We start from the raw sequence: 25176 nt of genomic DNA, 5'->3' as shown, positions 1-25176 counted from the left end.
TGGGGTTATCATCGTTGCAGAGGCCTGGACTGCTCTGCTGACTCTGGCACTGATACCTCCCATAGAGATTTCATCTTTTGTTATGCTGCAGACTTGATATCTTAACCCTTTAGATGCTGCTAGTTAGTACAGCACTGTTTTTTTTTGTATGGAAAATACATGATAAAAGATTCGACGAAACAAAAAATGTATACATGGGTGAACTGGATGAAAAAAATCATATGCCAATTCCTATAGTTATGAATAAATATGAATTGTTAGTCTTTTAAAAATACTGGATGTAAAAAACAGACAGCAGCATTTAGCCTGTCTCTGACCCTAAAGTCGTGGATGAAGCCTCAAGCTTTCTAAAGACAAAATGGGTTGTGACCTACATCCATGCATTATTCAGAATGCGCTGAATGCCTGAAATCCGAATAGTTATTTACATTTTTTGAAGTGGAAAGCTGTCCATTGTTAGAGAGCACATTAGCAAATCTATATATTTTCTAATTGTCAACTTATTTTTTTATATACACAATTTTTGGAAACTAATGTGTGAAAGCAAATGTGGCCATAAGTTCACAGTAGCTATGGGAGCTGTTTTTGAAAACACAATATTACATCTTTTGTATTTTAAAAAAAGTCCTCAAAATGGTGCCTATAAACATTAACCCATGGATGAGTTCTGTTTATACACATATTGAATCAGACTGATCAGTGGACGGCTGCTTTAGTGTTCCTTGAATTGCTGAAGTGTTGGAGCAGAACTGTCTATACGACGCTATAGAAGCTGTTGAGGGCTATCTTGTAGCTATAGTGGGGAATAATTAGCTGAATATTTTAGCTTTTCCTATGCGCTGGTTCAGTAGCCTCTCGCCGCTCTGGCTGTGGCTGGGGTATGGAGGGAGGAAAAGTGCTGACAGCCGAAGAATGAGAGTGTGTTTGGCAGGCACGCCCTTGTAGGTTTCTGTGTCACTCAGCTCTATTAAATTTTTAATCGTTTCCTCGCTGTGGTATAGGGCTCGCCAGTCACACACACAGCCAGACCAGTTAACATGGCTTTTTACGCACGTCCCAGCATCCATTTACCTCTGCTGCCGACGCCATTTTACACAACCTTTGACTTTTTACTGATGCAAATAAAGAAGATGTTAAACTAAAGTGATGGGAAGGAAGGCTCAAAAGCATTAACACTGGCTAATGTAGACAAAATACGTCCTGTGTGGTAAACGATATTAGAAAAAAATAATATATATTTTTTTCCGATATTAAGCCGATTCTATGTCAATCCAACAGAATTGTGCTAAAAATCTTGGTAAAACTTGACAAAGCCATTGGTCAAACTCAGATGTCAACCAAACTAACCCAGATTTATGTAGAAACAAATCAACTGGAAGCCAAGTTGAATAAGTGTTTCACTGGGATTGAACTAGGTCCAAACTAGGACTAAACCAAGACCAGCCCAGATCCAAACCGGCCCAATCCAGGCCAGGACTAAAGTAGTACATGGAAACCCAGTGCCATGTGTCTCGCTCACACTTGAGCAGACACCACAGTAAAGGGTCAAGTTACACTCCAGGCCATTTATAAAGCCAGCACAGTGGCTCTGTTATTCCCAAGCCCTTATTATCAACTTAATATTGAAGCGCATCCAAAAATTATCATTACAATGCTTTTAATTACAGAACCCTAGCCAAGAGCAGTGATTGCACTTGACAAAGTTTAGTGAAAGCATCAAAGGCACCTTCAAAAGACAGCCGCAGTGAAAGAATCCCGCACCCAGATCTGCTGAGAGGCTCTTGCATAGTTGGTCTTGTTCATCCACTTCCATACTGCACCAGGCCCAGGCCTTAAAGAGACAGTACGTATTTTTTTCTGTACGTAGAAAGGAAAGTATATGATCTGTAGTGTTATTGTATCTATAAGCTTCATTATGTTAGTTTTGACCAAAATTAAAGACTTAATATAATTAAATAATTAAAACAACATACAACAGCACTTGGTCTTCTAAACTTGCAAATGAAGAGAAAAAATGCTAAATGGAAAAGTAGCTATTGTAAAATTGGCCATATTGTGGAATAAAATCACGATTCAATTGTCATCACCATATCGCCTAGCCTTAGCTACATTCTTTAAAATATGAAAATATACACCATTTAAATTCAAATTCAAATTTTAAAATGTATGAGCTCTAAATTAAAATGTATGTAATTCATATCTTAGAATCTTAACTAAAGATAATACATCTTGGCTATTACACCCTCAGCTCATGTTCAACTATTTGGTGACTAGCCCTGACTTCAGCTTCACTGCAGTGATTCAGTGGATAGAACTGTGGCGTGTCCCTTTAAGAGCGCTGGCCTGTCTGCAGAATGCATCAGTCCTATGGAGCAGACACAGGCCAGCAGGAGGGGGAGGAGCCGGGACCAGCGGAGGGAGGGCCGAGCACTGCAGGGAACAGCTGCAGTCTGGGCTTCCAGCCTCCTGGCTAGACTGCTGAAAGTTATTATTGAGTTCCTGTGTAGGGCCTCCCCTCCCTGTGGCAGCCTGTGCACTCACAGGCAGACAGTGCTGAGGGCGGAGAGGGGAGAGGCTGGCAGCACACGTGCCCCTGCACCCTGACCTAGGACCTCCACACAATTGCATCACAAGATTCAGCATGTAGTTACGGAGTATGAACAGGATGCAATATAGGCTTAAGTAAATGAAAAATTACGTATTTTGTTACAATCAGCATTTCCTTTATTGATCTTATCTGGATTAGTCTGTCAAGGTGTTTATTTGATGTTAAGTGCTAAGTTCAGCAAAATAAAATTATAACTAATTTTGAAAATATTTCCAACAAATTGATGCAAAATAAATCACATAATTTGTGATGAAGAAAATGAATATAAACTCACGAATGATGTTAGTTAAATCATAGAATTGATTGATTGATTTGGTTGGGACAGTGCATGTTAATGAACAGTCATGAACTGCCTGATGTAAACACACCGGATTAGCCATGGGCTAATTTTCATCACATCGCATTCACTCTCACAACACATTCATTCGTACACCAGCGTACTATTGAATATGTTTTTAGTGACAGGGGAAACCGGAGCACCCGGAGGAAACCTACACATCGCCTAATTATATGTAAAATATGAACAACTGGATTTTTTGAGAGTTTCTATTGAAAAACCCTTGTCCGGGGTGAACCCTCCTCAGGCCCAACGTCACTGGGACAGGCTCCAAGTTTTCCTTAACTTAGTTTTCTGGTAATAACTAATTCCCAATGATGAACTCCACAAGGTTCAGTACTGAACAGCTGGGTACCAACACACATACTGTATGTCGCATGAAGTATTATATAAAAGTCTGTCTCATGCAGCAGCGATGATGGTGGAGTCCACTGAAGCTAAAACCACCGGGGATTAGAGCAGCAGGCAGGCACAGGCCCATAGGGAGGGAACTACGCAATTGTGACTTTTTGCAGCTCTGCAAAATCCCCAAAAAGTGTGGAGCGAATAGATAACCCTGTGTTTCTCAAACTGTGTCCTGCTGGTGGTGCACGAGTTATTAGCGGGCTATTTAAGTTCGGTATTACCTTGGTTTAGTGTGATAATGTCTGTGTTTAGTGTTGGTTTAGTCCTCCTGCTTTGCCTTTTAGTGGAAATACCTTTTGTCCTTTGACCGTGTTTTCAATATCTATCATACAAAAACAAATAATAATAATAATGATTTGTTTTTACAGAACTACACTGTCCGATACCGAGCAAAGGTATCTGAAGGAGAATGCAGTTCCTCCTCCCCTGTCCTTTGATCAGACTCAGGGTTTGGCACGACAGCAGAGGATTTAGAGTAGTTTACCGCTCTCTTCCCAGTAATCCGCCAATCTCCTTGTCTTGACTGGTTTAGACCATTGCTATGGGCTAACGCCGTGCAGGTATATGGCAAACTATGACATTAGCACTGGAGTTACCTTCAGGCCTTGCAAACACACAATGAGCCCAAATGTATTTCACTAGACATTGTGCCGTTCACTGTTTATGAAAGTTTAGCATCAACAACAATCGACAACAGTTTTGTTTGCGGTCATTGGTCTTTATAGTATTTGAAGAATTTAAAACTAAAGTATTAATTATTGAAAAAATATTACTTCTGACTCTCCTTTTGGAAAATAAATAAAACTGAATATATACCTTAGAATTAAAAAAACTACAGCTAAAACACTTAAGAATCTTGGTCAATAGGAAAGATCGCAGTGTGGGCGATTGTATTACTTTTACTACCCTGTTTTTACATATTTCGGTAACATCATGGTTGTAAATTTTTAAAGGGTACATTTTTGTCAAACGATATCCTTCTTATTTTTCTAACATGCAAAGAGTCACTGAACTTGTGTCTAAAAGAGCGCCGTTAGTTACTTTTCGATGGCTGACCGCATCGTTGGAACCATGGACCAAAGCATTACCAAAGCATTATGGCACCTCTTTCTTTCATTTGGTAATGGAAACAGCGTTTTAGTGCCCCAGCCCACACTGTACCCGTCAGTCCAAGCGGATCTGGTCAATAGTGAACTCTCCATGACTGAAACCTAGCCACAGCCGCCACCTGAGGCCATTGTCCGCGCATACCTCCAGCTATACGTATGTCGCACATGTGCAGTGATTACTCCGTCCATGTGTCTCCCTGTATGATCATTACCATCACTTTTAACAGCTCTCCTGGACCAGCGCTGGGCGAAGGGGGAAAACCCTGGCAGAAAAAGCGCTATTTTGTGGATCTCTGTTTGTTGAGTCAGACCTTACTCGGGCTCCAGTGTTGTGCCGTTGCCATGGAGAAAAACATAGACTCTTGTGCAATAAAATCATCCAGAAAAAAAAAAAAAACGACATTTCCAAGAATTTTTCGGAGCCCAGAAACAGACGCCAAATTGCTGAATTCACGAGGTGCTGCAGTCCACCCCTTTCTGGCCTCCATTTTGGTATTTGTTTTTTTATAAGAAGCTGCAAGACGCAAGCACTCTCACCTAATTACTTCTGAAGGCAGGAACAAGGAGTAAACTATGGCAGACCAGGACTAAATCCAGTCTAAACCAAAGTTAATGCAGGACTGAAGAACGTCTATACTTGGACTAAACAATAAACCAGGACTCAACATGATCTAATCCAATGGTTCTCATACGTTTCACACCAAACACCACCAAGTAAATAATACTTTACAACCAGATCCAAACAAGGATTAAGTCAAGTCTAAAGAATCAAACCAGGACTAAACAAAGCTTAGCTCAGTCCTTAAGTACTGTACGGTCTTGGGGAGGTCCAGATGAAGACTGCAATAACCAAACATGAAGAAACAGGAATACGCCAGTTCTAAGCCTGGACTACACCAGGACTGCAATTTACTGTAGTCTGCCCCTCTCTGGCCTCCATTTTGGGTTTTATAGAAAGCTGTGGAGCCCTCTCACCTAATTACTTGTGTAAGCAGATATGTTTTTGCTATGAACGGCGGAGGAACCAGAACCAGTGTTTAAGGCTGGAATGTGTGATCCTAGCAGCAGATGTTGTGGGTGTTTTATCCCCTATTTCCCTTACAGACAATTCCTCCAACAAGTGGGAACAAGTGAACCGCCATTTGATCTCTGTCAAATAATACTGTATACACTGGAGTAACCGTACAGGCCCCCAGCTTCAGAGCAGAAGACACTCAAGGCAGGAGTGGAAAATGTCTGGGAGTCAGAGTGGGACTAATGATGCTATTAGTATTGGTAATGTTTGTAAATGCAGTCACAGTTGTAGTTATTTGAAGAATCTTTGTGGTGGTGGTTGTACTGTACGAGCATCTACTGAGGTTATGGTACTTCGTTGTTTCTGTAGGGAAATGAGTCCTCTGCATTCAACCCATTCTTCAATGCCGCCGGGGCAACATTTCAGTGGGTGAGCGCAGCGCCTTAAGACCTTGGTGAAACGTTTCCATAGGTGTGGAGCATTAGCTTATTTTGCATGTTTTAGGAACTTTCGATAGGTAGTTTAGATGTGATGTAGTAGCAGTCAAAGTAGTAGTAAAGTAGTTGCACGGGTAAAAGTTGTGACGGTACTGATGCATGGTTAGTATGAAGTTGTGGTATTAATTCTGTACTGACACTGAACTTAATAAATGCAAACATCTTTGCATTATTTATGTTGATTTCAAGACTTCTACAGGTACAGATTTTACGTGCTGTGTCTCTTCAACTGCCATCAAAGTCCTTGAGCCATTTTTGAAAACCAGTTGCTTTCTATTTTTGCTGTTATGTTAAGACTGCTTGTTTTATGTGAAGGTTGTCATTGCCACTCTTAACTCCTAAATGTGGACATGCTGAAAAAAAGGCATGTCTTTAAAAAGTAACTTGTATAACTGTCATTTCTGGTAAAGAAACCCAAACATCTGCATCTCAAAATAGTCCAGACATGGAGGTCCCAGTCATTCAGCTTGGCAAAAAAACAGATAAAGCATTTCCTGGTATCCTTTCTACTTTTATCAAATCCAAAGAGAGAACCCAGTGTTAGCGAAAGAGTTAGTTTGTTTCCATTCTTTGAGGTTTTGAAGTGGAAAAATAGAAACCACTTCGACATGTTTCCTCAACATCCAAAGTTCCAAACTGTCCAAACGTTGGAACAATACATGCTTTATTTATAAATGTAATTAGAAATAAGTAAACTAACTTTCTTTAAGTAAATTACTGCTGGGTAAACTTGAAACTCTCATGTCCACAATGACCACAACATGACAAACAGGTTAATATAAAAGTGCCAAAAATATCTTACTTCTATTACTACTGTTTCTGGAACCCCTGAGTCCAAATCTGCCAAGAATTCAGAACCATCTTAACCGAAATAAATACTTTACACCATGTGAAACCTGAAAACTTTACTTAATATGTTGCAAATACACAACGCAACGAGTTTCTTTTCATCCGTGCCATTGAAATCACACAGTGTACACCAAGTTTCAATGTCCCTGGAGCCGGTTGCGACAGAGTTACTGAAATGCTTCTCCGGTGCTTGAAGTTCAAAGCTAATCAAAGGGAAAGTTGCAAATGTAAGGCCCACATTGCGCGCAGTATTTCATGTGTTAAATTGCCTCAGAGACAACAGCGGCGCGGCACCGATTAGCCCCCCCCCACTCGCCCGCTGACCACGGAGGCAGCAGCGTCTCAACTGAATGCTGTCCATAAATTTCAGCAGGATTTATTACTCTGGCATCAGCTAATTAGATCTCCGGTCGTTCTCAGGACTTTGGTAAATACTGGTCGAGTGACATCACAGAGACTGGACAAGCAGTGAGCGCTGACCCCGCCGTAACCCCGGGCTCTCACAGCTTTTATGGCCCCAGTGCCCCCTCATCACCCGAACCCCCCTCACACCTCTTAACCTCAGCCATTCATGCCGCTTCCATCTTTCCAAATAAACCTGCCACCTGCCCTGCCCTGCTCCGACCAGGGCTGCCACTGAGAGGGCACACGGTCATAGGGCTCAGCGAACGGGACTGACCGGTATGTTTGCGGCTAAGTTCATTGACGTCCCATTAGAACCTATGGGAATATGGGAATTGTTGGTTTGAGGAAATTTGACTTTATTTTCCAGCTGTTTAATTGACTTGATAATAGTACAAGCTCTTTAGACGCCATTTACCCGCCCGTAGGCTTTATTGACAGGAAAGTAGAGTGAAATGGGCGATGAGAGAGACGGGAGGACATGCAGTAAGTAGTCGGAGTCAGGAATCAAACAATAATGCACAATAATTTCACTTTTTTACTGTCTTCTGGGTGAATATGCTGTATAGACACATCATGCTATTTCTCTGGAGTCTGAGTGCAAATTCCCTCCATCATTACTATTATAATTGAGATGACAATTACCCTTTTCCATCTCAAACAACCAATCAGTAGTTACTTCAGAATAACAACCATGCATAAACGCATTAAAAGCGTTTGAATGCATGCACAAAGAGCAGCGTTTATGTTGTCAAGTATTGAAAATCACACACTAAAGCGATACTCATTTGAACAAGTATCGACGCAAAGAGTTATACTATCAAACAGGACAAAATGTGAAATTGGAATAAGACCACAGTGGTTAATACTGGAAGTACTTTTATTTTGTGTTGAGAATGTAATCATTATAGTATCGTGACAACTCCATTACCTACAGGCTCTTACATTCAGCTCTGACCTTCCATCTGGCCTGTCAATCTCTCAGACGCTGAAAGTCTAGACCCCGACTGCTGAGCCCATAGTAACTCGTCAAGATGACCCTCTCCCCTTTCAACTCCCCCCCTCTCCCATCCCTCTTCCCTCTCACTGACCTGCTCCTGTCCTGTGGCTTACTAACCGTATTATGCCCTTAGAGAGTGCAATACCTGGTACAGCTAGTGATACGATGGTCTGCGTATTTTGAGCCGTTACTGTTTGGGCTACAGGGAGGTTATCTGGTGACATTTTAATCGTCTTTCTGCCTACTTTGCCCTTGTATTAGTATTAATCTGGGGGATTAAAACCGGTTGCGCACTGCTCTGAGTGTCTTGTTGTAGCGGCGGCGGGGAGCGGGGCTAGCAGACAGAACAGCGACTAGAAGCTCACCACATGCTGTTGAGCCTTGCCAACCTTAGTACTTAACATGTTCAGTATAATACAATGAGAAGGCTTCGTCCCTATCGAGTGACATAAAGGCAGAACAGACAATTGATTAGAAATTAGAAATACAAATAAGTCTCCCTCTATAATGATGTCAAAGAAACAAAAAATTGCTCCAAATTCAAAAATAGAGTTGTGCAATAGGGTCTGTAGGAGGTTTTTGTCTATAGGACCACATTGTTTCTTATATTTACCAATTTTGGAAGTTACAATAATCAGACGAGGCCCAGACTAAATCCTTGCATTAAAAAAACAGTATTACAATCACTGCAGTCACGTCTCGCCTTGTAAACGATGACACGTAGCATAGATAAACTCAAGACAGTTTAAACAGTGAGTTGTGGAGAGTGGCGCATGGGGGTCAGAGCAATGCCAGAAGATTAAGCTTGCACGGCAGAATCGGGCCTGGCACTGCTGCACTCAAAGATCAAGTTCTGTCATGAAGGCACGCACACAAAGCATGGGCGGAAATAACCGTCCAAAGTAGTTTACAGCGGGAATATTGAGGATTTACTATTGCGCCATCGTGCACTGAACCAGATTAAGACGTGAAAGAGAACGAGACATTTGGAATAAAACACTTTGCTGACTAAATAATCATAATAATAAAAAGAGGAATTCATGTACACACACACACACACACACACATGTTATGTTAAGCACAAAATAATTAACATTTCCATACCTGAGTGGACCTTTTTAATTCCAAATACTGCCTAAAATATGATAAGTGCTAAAATCTTTAATTGACCCTATATTTGTCCATCTATAATATACAGAATGCTAAATAATTGAGGTAGATGACAACTTTGGACTGCATGCATGTTTTAAGAATGTATTATTTATAGTGTGAAAGGGTAATCAGAAATGCTCACCAGCCAAATGTTTTTCTTAGCTATGCACAATGAAACGTTTTGTCCAAACCAACGCTAAGGGGCTCTAGCAAAAATCTTTAGCAACTCTGCTCTTGTTTTATTCATTCCTGAAAGTTGTAGGAGAATGTCTCGAGTTCGAATTAATTTTTCCCTGTAAGCGCTAAATTAAATTTCACGATCCCGGGGTCAAGCAAAGTCTGTGTTTCCTCTGCTTCTCCTTCCTCATCCTGCCTCCTCTGCCTTGACCTTCATCCCCTGAAGCTTTCTGCTCTGCTCCAGCTGCTGCGGTGGTACAACTGTGCTAAATGTGAACACAAGCAGAAGGCCATTGTGTGTCGCTTTGCAGATAAAACGGTGATCATGCCATTTGTCTTTTTGGCTAAAAACCTAACAAGCTGTATGCTAAAAACAAGCTACCAAAAGCTTTTTCGTTCGCTTGAGATTTAGCATTTTTATTTCTAGTATAGCTACAGGTGGGCGATATTGAAAAAAATGAATCTCCATGCTGATATTCAGACAGTATGTAAATGACTTAGTTTAGTGTTTTTATATCTTCCACCTCTAAAGCTTTGTATGTATGTCCTTGATGGTCAACTCTAAAGTAAGGTTAATCTATTCAGTTGATTTACTTGAAGCCAATTCTGTAGCTATGGATAGTTTTGAATGAGCTACAGCGATCAATAAATGCATGTGAAAAGATTTTATTACTACTTTTAAAGGGCCTGCACCCAATTATTTTGCCGGTAATAAAGAAAAATCTGTTTAGCCGCATCATAGATTTTAAAAGCATTTATTCATGTGAAAATTAGCGCTTTCTGTATTTAATAACCGCGTTTTATTCTCCGAGAAGCAGGAAGTGCACTGTTAGCATGCTAATTCACAGTGACGGTTCTTTTAGAGTCATCACAGTGAATATTAGGATGCTCAGAAAGCATTAGGTTTAAGTGAGAAAACTATGTGGACTGTTTAGAATGAACTAGATCTGTATTTCACATTTCGGCACAGCGTCTTTAAGATTTAAAACAACCATGCATACAGTAACGCTCTTGGATTATTATTATTTATTTATTTTGTCAGGCCAGTGCATGTTAATGAACATGCCGGATTGTAGCCATGGGCTAATTTGCAGCCATTGTCCAGCATTCACTCTCACACACACTCTCTTTCATACACCAGAATACTTTCCAGCTCTCTCCCATCCAAGTACTAACCAGGCCCATGCCTGCTAAGCTTCGGCGATCTCACGAGATCTGGCATTGACAAGTTGGTATGGCCACTTCATGGTTTGATTGAGACCCACCCCGGGAACTACAGCCTTTCGGTGGGGTAAACCCTGGACAGTCTACAGTGTGTTGAGGTGGGACCAGCTCTCCAGCACAAGTGTCGCTATGCCAGTCTATAAATACGACAGGGGCACCGAGCACGTTTCATGTCCTAAGATAACTCAGACCATACCATACATGCCCTCAGTAATGACGGCTAATCCGCGCTCCTATCTCTTACATGTCTTCTGGCTCAGTGTCGGAACAATGTGGAAGCTCTTTTTACACGAGATGAAGGAGGCACTGATTTTGGACACCAATGTCACGCTGCCTGTTGACATCGGTGTCCTGTGGGAAAACCTGGGAAGCCCGTTGTTATGGTTGCCGTGTTAAGACCTGAAAAGGAATTCATTTTTTAAACAAATGCAATAGTAACAGTAATCTCCTTCTTTGTTTGCTGCCACCGCTGAGATGCCGCGCTCACCCACATGCAGGTGTCCTCTGTGTATACAAAAGATCATGATTAAGAAACATGGCATGAGTGAAAAGAATGATTGGGACTTGTCATAAGCTGCATCTGAAAACTCCTACATGTTCACATATCAGCGCCAAAAGCCATCCAGCCTACAACCAATTCACCAATGCAAAGTTTATTTTAGCAAAACACACAACTACATGTTTTATAGGGAAAAAGGAACAAGGAAAAGTGAAGAAACAGTTTACCATTTTGCCTTTTACTATAACACAATACGTCAAATGAATATTGTTGACCAGTTTAGTAGTTTGTAAATCATATGTATGTTTTCTGCACAATTTTGCTTAGTTAAAAAGTGTACTTCCAACTGCTTTGGCAGAATCGCAGGCAAACGCTATATGTGTCAACTGGCTAAAACGGCCTAGATATTTTCCACCTTAGTAACAGAGGCTCAACTTGAGTCCATCTTGTGAAATCTCAATCCCAAAGACAATTAGGACAATCCAATAAGCTCCGGTGTAATACGCACCTCCTGCCCATGCCTGCCGCTCTCCCTGTATACATACACCGCCGTGGCTAAGTTGGGCAAAAATAAACAGCAGATACCCCACGACTAACACGGCAAGCGACCGGGGTAAACTGATATATTAAGTCTAGCATTAGGCAAGAGGAAATTGGAGATTGAGTGGGACAAGTTTGAAAGGATAGTCCAAGAGGGGACGAGTAATTTCCCTCTTCAGCTGTTATACGAGGTGACCACAAGGCTTTATATATAATTGTCTAGAAGAGTTTATGTAGTGGGAATTGATAGCAAAGTGCAAAGATAACGTTACAAAAACTAGGATGCCCCCACGGCTAAATTTGGGACCCAAAGTAGTGACCGTTGCCAGTTGGCGTGGCCTCGAGTGAAATAGTAGCAAAGTACATGTCGCTCTGTGGATTACGTGGCGGGGGTTTAGGAAAAAAGGAGTTTAAAATCCAGAAAGTGTTGTCTTGTCATTACTATCATGTTGCTTTGTATGTCGGCTGGGCCCAAGAGGAGGTTCATCTGGGGAAACAATTTCAGATGAGATGATGCCATGTTTTTTGTTGGAGATAATTGAATTTGACTTTTTTTCTTCTCTTTTTTTCTTTAGAAGCCACAACAGATGGCGGTGGTTTTCAATTTAAGTCTGTATTGTTTGACTAAAGCTAGATACAACTGTGTATTTTGCATTTTTGCGATCCATCTATGTTTCAGTTTGCCACGTTTTTATATCTGCACAACATTGGGCTGAATGTTATTACTTTATTATGTAAGTCAGGCATATCCAAACTAGGGCCCGGGGGCCAAATGCGGACCTCAAACCAATTTTTGTTGGCCCTCCAACTTCCAACAACAACAAAAAATAGTACTTTTTACTGTGAAATTGGGAACATTCAGGCATATTGATGTTATACCAACCTAATATTAATGTTCTAGGTCTAATTAAACCCTAAGCCTTTGTGGAGGCTCATCGCAATTACATCAAATGCAAAATTTTGGAATGATTCACTTTGTCATTGTCCCCTCTGCCCCGTTTAAGTTTCAAAATGCGGCCCTTGGTGCAAAAGGTTTGGACACCCCTGATGTAAGGCATTAAACAACAAGGAAGTTTGGAGAGACATTCAACAATTAGAAATCGATTTCACAATGCCGTCCCATCTACTTCATATGCAAACTTTATCATTCTAACTTTACAATTCTTATTTTTTAGTCATGCCAGTGTACTCTTTGACATATCTGTGCCTGGATGAATGATTAGTAACTCGGGGCATTTAGTTTACTACAGTCTGCCAAATATATGTATGTAAATTGTTGCAAGCTGAGACAGATTTTTACTGTTGCAATCAAAGAAAAGGAAATTTTTCTCCAATTTTAAACCTGGATTAGTTTATTCTTCTACCTCTAGTCCACATCAAAACAGTTGGCAAAATAACTGCAGTATTGCAAAACAAGTTCTTTTTGTTCACGGTGGCTGCCAAAATTATGTCAAAGACACAGCAGTACAGTCAACCATGTTCACCTGCAAACCTGTCATTACTAAAAGTAGGTTTGAAAGTAGCAAGCAAACATAACTTAATAATGTTAATAATACATGATAGACAGCTGCATGTTTGTTGCTGCCGTTACTATGGACAATTTAACATAAATTAAAAGCTCTGACATCAAATTAAAACATCAAAAGATGATTTTATTCTTGTCAAAGGAGTGTTTTATTTTGAAAGACATGAAATGCAAAGTAGTTACGCTTCTTTTACTCTTTTCGTATACTGTAGCATTGGTCATTAAAAACCCACAAGGAGTACCAACAAACCAAACGGGCAATTTGTCAAAACTCACCTCTAATTTTATAAAATAAACTGTATTTAGTGTTGCTTTAAGAAAATTGTCGTCTGATTTACAAATACAAAAATAGTGCTCATTATGCCTCATTGAAATACTGTCTGGTGCTCATCATGCTCCAGTTAGCGCAATATCGACAACTTATTCTTTCAAGCAGGTCAGGCCGTGTGCTACTGTGAATAAATATTGATATGTTTTTGATTTGCTTGGCACTTGTCTGTGATCTGCCGTGCCTGCGAACAGTTGCGGGTTGCTGTTATTGCCATGCCATTCATTTTTACAAAATAATGCATGTCTATTCCTGCCTGCTTTGGCTGTTAGTCCTTGTCTAGCCTACAGGTTTGCTTTGAAACACTCCCCTCATTACTGCGCCTCAAAGAACGATCATACAATGGCTGGGTTGAAAAGGGCAATGCCTGAATGGAAGGCCTTAAAGTAGGAGGTTGTACTTGGCCTTCGAGTATACATTCCTTCGGCTCACTGCTTCCTCTGTGGTCCCTGGCCCGTACCGCCTTCCACCCCCACCCACCCCCCCGTCTCTCTCCCAACTCCTTTCCAAGTCCTCTCTCCGCCCCCCTCCCACTCACGACTCGCAGTTCCCACAGGGGACCGGGCCAAAGCAAGCAAACTCCTCTGAGGAAGTCTAGAAGGGGGAGAGAGAAAAGAAAGAGAGAGCGAGAGGAAAAGAAGAGGAAGAAGGCTGTGCCGGTGCCAAATGCGGTAGCCAAATGTACTTCAGTTAGAGTAGTATTACTTTTAGATACCGCAGAATGAAGAGGTGATCATTTGCGTTTAGTTTTATTGTTGATTTATAAAGCTATTTCTATATTTCTGGTGCAATAATAGTGGTTAAACTAGCGCACAATAATCGCATTAAGGCGCTACACAGCCCTGCATATCCCAGTACAGTCAGACGTGGAGTTGGGCCTGTTTGAAGAAAGGGGGGGTCGGAGTTGCTAAGGGGGCCGGTGTTATGTCTCATGAAGGCCTATGCTATGTCTATGTAGTCGGAGCTGCGACTCCCTCTGCTCTCCTGCCTATGAGGTCAGTGTCAGATTTAGCCAGCAGGTCCCTTGTGGTGTCTGCCTGGGAGTGTCTGTTTTTTTCTTGACTTGCTATTATGTCTAGCAGGCCGTAGCTTTCCTGGAGCTCGCGAAAACCTCAGGGGTAGAAATAGTCACCAGACAGGCGCACATCCTATCGCACATCTATTGTTGCAAGGGCGAAACAACAGTAATTAGGGAGTCTAATTACTGGTTCGGCGCTGTTTTAGTTAGAGTGTATTGCAAATTCGGTCATGGTTTAGCGTGGGTTTGAAGTTAGATTGGATAGCGTTGTTGGCCTGTACTGTTCAGTTAGTTGGTTGGATCTAGTTGGTTAACCCATATATTTTGCACTATATTTAGGACTACGTTTTGAAGTGTGATATATTACTGAAAAAAATATACTCAGTAAATGATGCAATAGATTTTTTTTTTGTCACTGACACAGTAACACACAATCACCATAAATACCCAAACTGTATCAATTAAAACCTACTAACTGTCCATCATTGAAAAACACAAGCTGCAATACTCGGTAAGTTCTGGTTTTGTCCTGATTTAGACTTTATAGTTTCCCTGGGTTCATTTTAGTTTAAACTATTTGCCATGTTGTGGTGCTATGTTTTTAAGATGACTCCTGGTTCAGCCAAGCCTTCCAGAAGTTGACAAAAACCCCAGGATATAGAAATAGTCACCAGACAAGCACACATCACATCCTCATTGTCGCCTGGGAACATTACAGCCCATAATTACAGCATCTGATTACAACAGACTTGAAGCCAACCGCAGTCCACGGCAGTCAGTCAGAGGGGTCACTGTCAGCAGGAGGAGGTTAAAAGACTTAACCTACAATAGTGAAACTCCCTGTGTGCCGCCTGTCTGCCGCAGAGCTGTAGTAATGCGGTTTCTGGTTAGACAGGTACAGGAGACTCGAGAGGAGTGTCCAGACGAGTGTCACGTATACCTAAGCCTTCAGAAACCGGAGCCACTAACACAATACAGGCGGCTATAATCTGCACTTACATAATGGGTATTGTAGTCATGCAGTTGGGTGTAATATAGGCCAATAAGGCAAGTCCGGAAAATAATCAAAGAACTAGACGCAGATGCAGTCATTCACAGCCAAAATAAACATGAAAATGACTGAGATGACGTTCATGTTATGTAGTCAATGCTGAAATAATAATGCTATTTACATAACCCATCAAAGTAGGATTAGTCGCCTTCGATGAATAAAGAGTACATTAGTGCCAAATTATTGAGACTTGAAAAACTGCAAGTACTTGTCTGTACTTAGAGCTCAGAACATTTGCATGTATTACTCAATACACAGGCTACATAGTTATTGTATGACCAATTATAGCTACAATACATATAAAAAAAAAACAAATGATAAAGTAACACGCACCATATGTATATATATATATTTTGGGTTATTTATTGGCCTATTAATAAGACCAATCCCAAACATGAAGAAATTGAGAGATAACCCTTAAGAGAATCTGATATGCAACTGTAGATCACAATTCAATTCAAAGTGTGAGTAGGATCTTTTGGTTATTGCAACAACAGAAGGAGATGATAGTTATATGACAGACTATTTAGCTTTACCATTTCGTTGGCCGCATCTACAAGTCGTGCAGTGGAGGTATGTTGCCACCCTCGCACACAGTCCTACACACAAATGTCTCCTTCGCCCCCCTCCGTCCCACACGTGATCCACACATATGCAGCGAGCGTCTGGCCCTTCAGCACAGCCGCGAGACGTGATTCATTACAGTGCCGTCTTTCTTCTCACTTTATACTAAATGAGCTCTGTCGTTAATTCCCATATTGAGGTGATTACAGCAAGCGCCCATTAGGCAGAGGTGTAGCCAAAACTTGCACTTAAGCTTCTTGTATGTAAAAACATTAAGTTCTACGATACAATAAGGGTGCGTTTAAACACGAAATGGGTTCGGGCCCAGTTTAGTCTTGTAACTTGCTTTGGTCCGGTTCTAGACCTGTTTTAGACCTGCTCTATTCCAGGTTTAGTTTCGGATTTAGTTCAGTCCCAAGTTGGAATGAGGCGCGTGTGCAAGTGCCAACGGAACCTACACAATTTGTAAAACCCTCATCCGTTTGGACATTAAATTGAACAAAATGGGTAAATGAAAAATGGCATCTTGACTCACGTTCTCTCAGCAAATAGATGTTTAAATCAATCGAGCCAAGAATTTACAAGTGTGACTAAGTATTGCTTCTTCCAATTACACACAATTTCAAGTTAGCTCGAGGAACTCGTTGTTTCGTGCATTTAGGCAAATGTGGCAAACGCTAATACACTTTTTACGACTGTAGGACGCAACCCAGCCGGCGCATTTTCCATTGAGCACTAAAGGTACAGTAGACACATAGTAATCATTTGAATTGTACACACAGACAGAGAGCAGATCTGGGAGTGTTTGCCGTTTCCCAGAGGCGAAATGTCATCGTAGTGAGTAAGTGAGCAGCAGACATGTCCGTGCCGGTCGGCGAGCTCTCCTAGGTAAACAATATCCTGTGTCTGACAAGTGCAAACCTGAGGGAGAGTTGAGGAGGTGAGCTGTCCTACCACACATGCAGTTACCCATGGGACAAAGGCGTGTTTCAAAGCGATACCGCTGCTTTGAAAGAATCGCGCAAGTTGACGAGACATGGGGAAGAAAGTGAAGGTGAAAAGTTTGGATTTTGCTGAATTACATACACAACCGAATTGGCAGGATTGATGATGGTTTAATTAAAGGTGTGAATTAAAGAGATAACCTACTAGAAATTGATCTTTATGTATGTATGCAATTGGCCAAAACAAAAAAACAAACATAATCTTACTGTAATTAGGCCCGAGCGCCACAAGCTAGCGAGAGGCCTATTAATGTCGTAAGGCCGTGCGAAGCACGGCTGCGAAAGTGCGCACGTAGTGCGCATGAAATCTTCCAAACACTCACTAACGTACTCCTTCACTCACGCACGCCCCGTGCATACTAATTAGTAGTAGGAAAATGGAACATTACCGTTGTAAACGGGCGAAGCCCGTGCAAAAGTGCGCACTAAACGAGCACTTTACATATAAAGCACTCATTTGCCCTAAGTACCTCACAAATACGTTCCCCATCTCTTCCATGTTCCGTGCATATAAGCATGTAATGCAAAAATTGAACATTATTACTGTAGTTATTTGTTCTTTTCTTCTGTATCTACCTCTGTATCTACCTGCGTTGCATCAATGGAATTTCCCCATGTGGGACAATAAAGGAATATCTTATCTTATCTTATCTTATAGAGGGCCAAAAACACAAAGTGGGCGTAGCCCACTCAAAATTAACGAAAGTACCCGTCAGTGACCAGGGACCCACACCATAAGGTCTCTCTTGCCTCCCAAGAAGGAGATCATGGGTTCGATTCCCGAACCAGACCAACATCACATGATCTCTCTGGGTGGAGTCTGCATGTCCTCCCGGTGTTACCGTGGGTTCTCTCCGGGTTCTCCGGCTTCCTCCCACCGTCCAAACACATGCATGTGTCAGGTAGAATTGATTATTCTAAATTGGCCCTAGTGAATGAATGTGAGAGTGAAATGTCTGTAATGTCTATGTCTCTGTGTTGGCCCTGCGACGAGTTGGCCACTGTCCAGGATGTACCCCGCCTAAGGCCCGAAGTCACTGGGATAGGCTCCAGTCACCCGCGACCCCGAAAGGGAACAAGCGGTAGAAAATGGATGGATGGATGGGAAATATTGTTTTCGCATCGGAATATTATTAGGCCCGAGCGCCACAAGCTGGCGAGAGGCCTATTAATCTCGTAAGGCCGTGCGAAGCACGGCTGCGAAAGTGCGCACGTAGTGCGCACGAAATCGAGCGCGAAGCGCTCGCCCACTTCCAAACACTCACTAACGCACTCCTTCACTCATGCACGCCCCGTGCATACTAATTAGTAGTAGGAAAATGGAACATTACCGTTGTAAACGGGCGAAGCCCGTGCAAAAGTACGCACTAAACGAGCACTTTACATTGGGATCCCCATATAAAGCACTCATTTGCGCTAAGTAGCTCACGAATACGTTCCCCATCTCTTGCATGTTCCGTGCATATAAGCATGTAATGCAAAAATTGAACATTATTACTGTATAGAGGGCCAAAAACACAAAGTGGGCGGAGCCCACTCAAAATTAACGAAAGTACCCTTCAGTGACCAGGGACCCACACCATGAGGTAGGAAAGCGCGAGCGCTTTCCGAAAATGTATAGTTTATGATATTTGAAAAATGGGAAACATTGTTTTCGCATCGGAATATTATTCTTTCTTCTTCTTCTTCTTCTTCTTCTTCTTCTTCTTCTTCTTCTTCTTCTTCTCGGGACCAACCCCCCTATTTTTCACCCAGTGAACATTGACGAAAAGTCACAAAAATGTTCACACCTCTAAAAATCGTGCCTCTCTACATTCTGGCTATTTCCCTTTTCTAAAATAAAAAATTGGCGCGTCAGCGCCCCCAAATGTACCAAAAATGCATTGAGAGATGGGAAATGACCCAAAAAAAATCTGATCGTAGAATCATGAAATTTGCACAGAGGTAGATGGTGACAAGAGAAGTAAAAAATATTATTACGGCAACGCCGTCCGCCCAACCAAATGTCGGCCATATTGCTTCAAAAATGGCTAAACATGACTTCGGAGTTTTTCCAAACGTCGTACTTTTACGAACTCCTCCCAGGGCGTTGGCCCTAAAAAGCTGAAATTTGGTGAAAATGCTACTGAGGAGTGGGACATCAAAAGTTATCCAAATTACATTGATACCTCTCACGGTCTCTGTGCGGCGAAGCCGCAAACTGTAGCTAGAATTTCAGAAATCTCCCATATTTAAAATTTCTGCCGTTTGCGCAGATAAAGTCCGAATTGCGTCAAATTAGAATCAGTTGTTAAACTCTTTGCCCTAAACCTACTTGAAGTGAAATAAATTCATTTGGCGCCACAGCGCCCCCTACAGATTTTATATGGAGGTTAAATGTTTAGTTTTGCGAAATTATATGAAATTTGACACACAACTCAATTTTAGCATCCCCATCAAAAAAGTCAATGAGACCCATGTCATAATTGTTATGGCGTTGCCGTAACGATGACCGAAACCTTTCATGTTATTCCAATGGGGAAATCGCCAGAACATGTTTACACTTTAGACTTTCACAAACTCCTCCCAGGGCGTCAGCCCTATTAACCAGAAATTTGGTGAGACTCATCTTCAGGACCATCAAAAGTTATCCACATTTTCATTCAAAGAGTCACGGTGTCTGTGCGGCAAAGCTGCACATTTTGCCAAGAATTCAAAATAAAATAGCTTTTTGATGGTAAAACAAAGGGGAGAAGATGTGACAGCGTCACAGATTCAGCAGTAGGCGTAATAAAAGGACAATTGGGGCGCGTTAGCGCCCCCTCCTCTTGCGGCGTGGCGGCGGTGTGGCGGCGGCGTGGCGAGGGCCGATCATTGCCGCTTGCGGCTATATTTCTTTCTTCTTCTTCTTCTTTCTTTCTTCTCGGGACCAACCCCCCTATTTTTCACCCAGTGAACATTGACGAAAAGTCACAAAAATGTTCACACCTCTAAAAATCGTGCCTCTCTACATTCTGGCTATTTCCCTTTTCTAAAATAAAAAAAATTGGCGCGTCAGCGCCCCCAAATGTACCAAAAATGCATTGAGAGATAGGAAATGACCCAAAAAAAATCTGATCGTAGAATCATGAAATTTGGCGCAGAGGTAGATGGTGACAAGAGAAGTAAAAAATATTATTACGGCAACGCCGTCCGCCCAACCAAATGTCGGCCATATTGGTTCAAAAATGGTTAAGCAAGACTCGGGAGTTTTTCCAAACGTCGTACTTTTACGAACTCCTCCCAGGGCGTTGGCCCTAAAAAGCTGAAATTTGGTGAAAATGCTACTGAGGAGTGGGACATCAAAAGTTATCCAAATTACATTGATACCTGTCACGGTCTCTGTGCGGCGAAGCCGCAAACTTTAGCTAGAATTTCAGAAATCTCCCAAATTTAACATTTCTGCCATTTGTGCAGATAAAGTCCGAATTGCGTCAAATTAGAATCAGTTGTTAAACTCTTTGCGCTAAACGTACTTGAAGTGAAATAAATTAATTTGGCACCACAGCGCCCCCTACAGATTTTATATGGAGGTTAAATGTTTAGTTTTGCGAAATTTTATGAAATTTGACACACAACTCAATTTTGGCATCCCCATCAAAAAAGTCAATGAGACCCATGTCATAATTGTTATGGTTTTGCCGTAGCGATGACCAAAACCTCCCATGTTATTCCAATGGGGAAATCGCCAGAACATGTTTACACTTTAGACTTTCACAAACTCCTCCCAGGGCGTCAGCCCTATTAACCTGAATTTTGGTGAGACTTCAAAAGAATTCAAAATAAAATAGCTTTTTGATGGTAAAACAAAGGGGAGAAGATGTGACAGCGTCACAGATTCAGCAGTAGGCGTAACAAAAGGACAATTGGGGCGCGTTAGCGCCCCCTCCTCTTGCGGCGTGGCGAGGGCCGATCATTGCCGCTTGCGGCTATATTTATATTTATTATTTAATTGATATATTGAGTAATTTCTCCTAAAACTTGCCATCTTGCTTGTACATCATACTACTGCATTAACTACGTGTCGCATTTGACACATAAACTCTAACCTGCCTTTATATCGCTACGGTGCGTCCTGGATTAACATACTACTCTTTGTGAGCACTTGTTCAGATCAAGTGTCTTGTCAGATCTGAGTGCTATATTACTCGACTACAATCTCCCTGTCTGTCTGTCTGGCTCTGTCTGTGTATTGCAATATTTCTGTGGTCGGGCCCAGTCGATGTGCTCTACCTGACGGCGCCTCCTCTGGCTGCCAGGGAGCAATGTAGCCCGCCTGGCTGCCATCCAGACCGGCTTCAGTGTCTGCTTAGCTCAAAGCCCGGCTCGAAACGCACACACCACTCACATGTTAGCCAGGCTCAGAAATCTCAGCGCTCACAAAGACAGCCACCATCTTTCGCCACTGCTTTTGTCTGCGGAACTGAGTGTGTGCTTTCTGCTTTCTGCCCATTGCACAAGCTAACAAGACAATTTATTTCACACATTACATTGTGCTTTTTGAAGGCTAGAGGAGTGAGAAGTCAACATGGTATTTTGGATTCTGAACAGAGCATCATAGTTGTCAAACACTATATATTCATTTAATTGTAAAGATAATGCTTCAACCTAATATTATTTGTGCAAATAGAAAGAACAACATTTACAATTAATCATACTTTTTGGATTTATTCTTATCTTATCTTATTGAGAGTTCCCTAGTAATTAGGGAAAATATCCTAACAATATTATGTAAATCCAACAGAAATGTGTTAGAATATGTCTGGTTAAGGTTTAATGTCAAAAGTATATATTTTCTTTTAAACTCACTATTCAAATGTTGCAAATCTTCAAAACAACATTCACAATATATGACCCACCTCTGCTGGTGATGTTGAAATTGAGCTGTGGCCTACAAAGAAATAAATGGTGAACCTATTGTGTAAATATACAAAAAGTAAGGTGTCCATTCACATCATGACCAATACATGAGTAATACTACTGCAAGTATTTTGGTCTTGGCTCCTGAAATATCCACAGTGTGTCTCATCTCCTGTTTGTGATATAACACCCTTAAACCACAGCACCAATGATTAACCACCTATTTCTTTCTCTGATCCTCCACAGTCTCCAAGCCCAGTCCCGACAAAGAGGTCCAAACTCGACAAGCTCCTCTACCCTTCGGCTGAGAAAGACCATAAACCCGAGTGGCTGCAGTCTCTATCCAAGTCTGCTCATAAGGTTAGTCGTGAGTGTGATGAAGATGTTGCCAGTGTGAAACAGGATTTGACTTTAAGCGTAAAGGTCAAAGGGGTGACGCAAAGACTGCTGTCGTCTTGAATCATCACATTGTCATCTCTGTGTGACCTCTGCAGCGGAAGTACTCCTACTGTGTTATAGTTATGGTTACTGTACCTAATGTATGTGTTGTAACTACTATTTGACAAAGACTGATTTGTGATTGTACGGCATCATCTGGCATTATAATCAAGGGTCTTTAAGAAATCATCATTGGATTGATCAACATTAAAATTCAAACTAAAATAAAACGTGTAGCTTTATCATTTAAATACAATTTTATAAAACATAATGAAATATTTGATTTTTACTGTGTGATGTTAAAAAGGGGGAAAGTGTATATATTTTTTATTGTTGTATTTTTACCTTGAATTACAATTTGTGTGTATTATCAGGCAATTGATACTTGAACTACACTTAAGCTGTACTGTATGTGTGTGATTTAGAACAGGCCCGTTGTTAGCTTTGGGGTAATGTAGGTTTTGACATTGACATTGTTCTGTTGTTTTCTTTGCTCTGCAGGATCTTAAACAGGTCCAACTGAAACAGAGACCTTCAGCTTTCCGGCCCTGGTCTCCAAAAGCAGTGGAAAAAGAGAAACCACCCATTCAGAAAGCAGAGAAGTGAGAGACGCAAAAACACTAGCACTTTTACTCTCAGAACTGCTACAAATATTAACTGCAATTGGCTATTTTCTAGGCCCTACTCCAGAAATGAGGAGAACGGAGTAGAACCCAATATGGCTCCTGTGGCCCCTCCAGTCAATCCCAGAGACGGCCATGCTCCAGGCAGGGGGCCCACTGCCATTTCCAAACCACCGCAAGAGCTGCAAAATGGGGACGTGAAACCCAAACCCAAACCAGCACCAGCCCCCAGTTTGACCAATGACCGAGGCGAAGACATGGACACAGATGGAGAGATAGACGTGGACGACTGCAATGAGCGTGAGTACAGCAGCAGCAGCAGCCATTTTGAAGGAAATCTACATAAAACATGGAAAAGGTGCAGAGAAGCTCATGGAAAAATGTTGGAAGAGCTGGAAAAATATCAGGCAGGGAGATTCCAGTGCAACTGCACCACCAGCTGGTCAAAGGAGGAACTTCAGGGGTTGTCTTCAATTACTACTCACAGCGTTTACTACCTTATAATTATTGTTATATTATTCTACATTGTTAAACTGTTTAGTAAAGAATGTAGGGAATAATATTTACTAGTGATTCCCTGTTTCCAAACTAAGGAAGTGAATAAAATAAAACAAATTAACACAATAGAAAGTAATTTGAACACAATATAATACTAGTTTGGATCAAAACCATTTTATAACTACTCAGGAAAGGTCTAATTATATCCTATTTATGTAATTGCTTTTAGTATTGATACTTATTTAAATTAGTATCTAGTTTTGATAGTAGTAATATACATTTTTGGACAACCCTAATAGAAACACAAATCAGATTTAGTTTAACGCATGGATTTGATATCATTTTATTTTTCTCTTTGATCTATTGATAAGCTTGAAATGTACTAAATCCAAATGTATTTCCTCTCTTCTTCTAGATCCAGTGACTTCTTCGTCCCTCCCGTCTCCCCCTTCGGCCTGCAGCAGTGTGTCCCAGACAATGACCCCGCAGAGCGCCCCTCGGTCCCAGGACGTCCCCGCGTGGTTACCAGGAACCATCAGCCCGGAGATGGACAGTTTGAAACAGATGCTTTACGGAGGTCTGGAAACCAAAGAGTCCAGGGAAAAACTCCTCCAGGAGATTGTCCGGATGAGAGTGAAGCAGGAGGAGAAGCTCGCCTCCGCGGTGCAGGCAAAGCGCAGTTTACAGCAGGTAATGGTGAACGCAGTGTTTGGTGGCAATTTCAGCTCAAATAAAACAGATAATGTGTAAGATTGTCTGTCTTACCATGAACAAATCAATTAAAAATATTCAACATTAAGCATAAAACGTTCATTGTGAATATAAAAGAACATTTTAATTACATTTCACTACAAACTACAAACACTACAAAATTCAACTTCATTATATATGTACTTTTTTTCCAGGCAAACATTTCCTATATGGTCACTTTAAATTGAGCATGTTTTTTTTTTTTTCAACTCTTATTAGCAATAACATTTACTACTTCTTCTACCACTTCTTATCATAATCTTCCGTTGCTTTTTGCACCTCACAGGAGCTGGAGTTTGTGCGAGTCGCAAAGAAAGGTCGTCTTCGCGAGGCCATCGAAGCCAAGCGTAACCTGCGTAAAGAGATCGAGCGTCTGCGAGTGGATTGGGACAGGAAGATGAGGGAGGCGGAGGAGTCGTGCGGGCGTCTCCGACGGGAGCTGGAGCAGGAGAGGCAGCTCCGAGTGTGTGACAAAGGCTGCGAGGCCGAGCGAATGAGGGCCAAATACTCCAATCAGGTGAGAGAGCGAGTGAAAATACAGTTCAATCAACTCTCAGCTTGGCTCCACTAGGGCCGGGCGATAGGGCAAAATAGAAAAGAAAAACAATCACGTATTCAACGTTTTACTCATTCATTAATCACAATTTCGAATTAGATCTTTTCCTTTTTTAATGACTTGTGTAAA

At 41.5% G+C, this 25176-nt stretch overlaps 1 protein-coding gene across 1 annotated transcript in view; it reads left to right on the top strand.

Moving 5' to 3' along the window:
- The window catches only part of skib (v-ski avian sarcoma viral oncogene homolog b), a 55720-nt gene that overhangs the window by 27908 nt on the left and 2636 nt on the right, over positions 1 to 25176 (top strand). Inside the window, exons 2-6 of the mRNA XM_072452506.1 lie at positions 22429 to 22542; positions 23122 to 23222; positions 23299 to 23543; positions 24157 to 24431; positions 24778 to 25008. Of these exons, the coding sequence (XP_072308607.1) occupies positions 22429 to 22542; positions 23122 to 23222; positions 23299 to 23543; positions 24157 to 24431; positions 24778 to 25008 (966 nt within the window). The remainder of the gene's footprint in view (positions 1 to 22428; positions 22543 to 23121; positions 23223 to 23298; positions 23544 to 24156; positions 24432 to 24777; positions 25009 to 25176) is intronic.

The sequence above is a fragment of the Eucyclogobius newberryi genome, unplaced genomic scaffold (genome assembly GCF_026437365.1).
Source record: "Eucyclogobius newberryi isolate DKJ021-1_F unplaced genomic scaffold, fEucNew1.0.hap1 SCAF_19, whole genome shotgun sequence".
Taxonomy (NCBI): Eukaryota; Metazoa; Chordata; class Actinopteri; order Gobiiformes; family Gobiidae; genus Eucyclogobius; species Eucyclogobius newberryi.
This window is presented reverse-complemented; position numbering and strand designations above follow the sequence as displayed.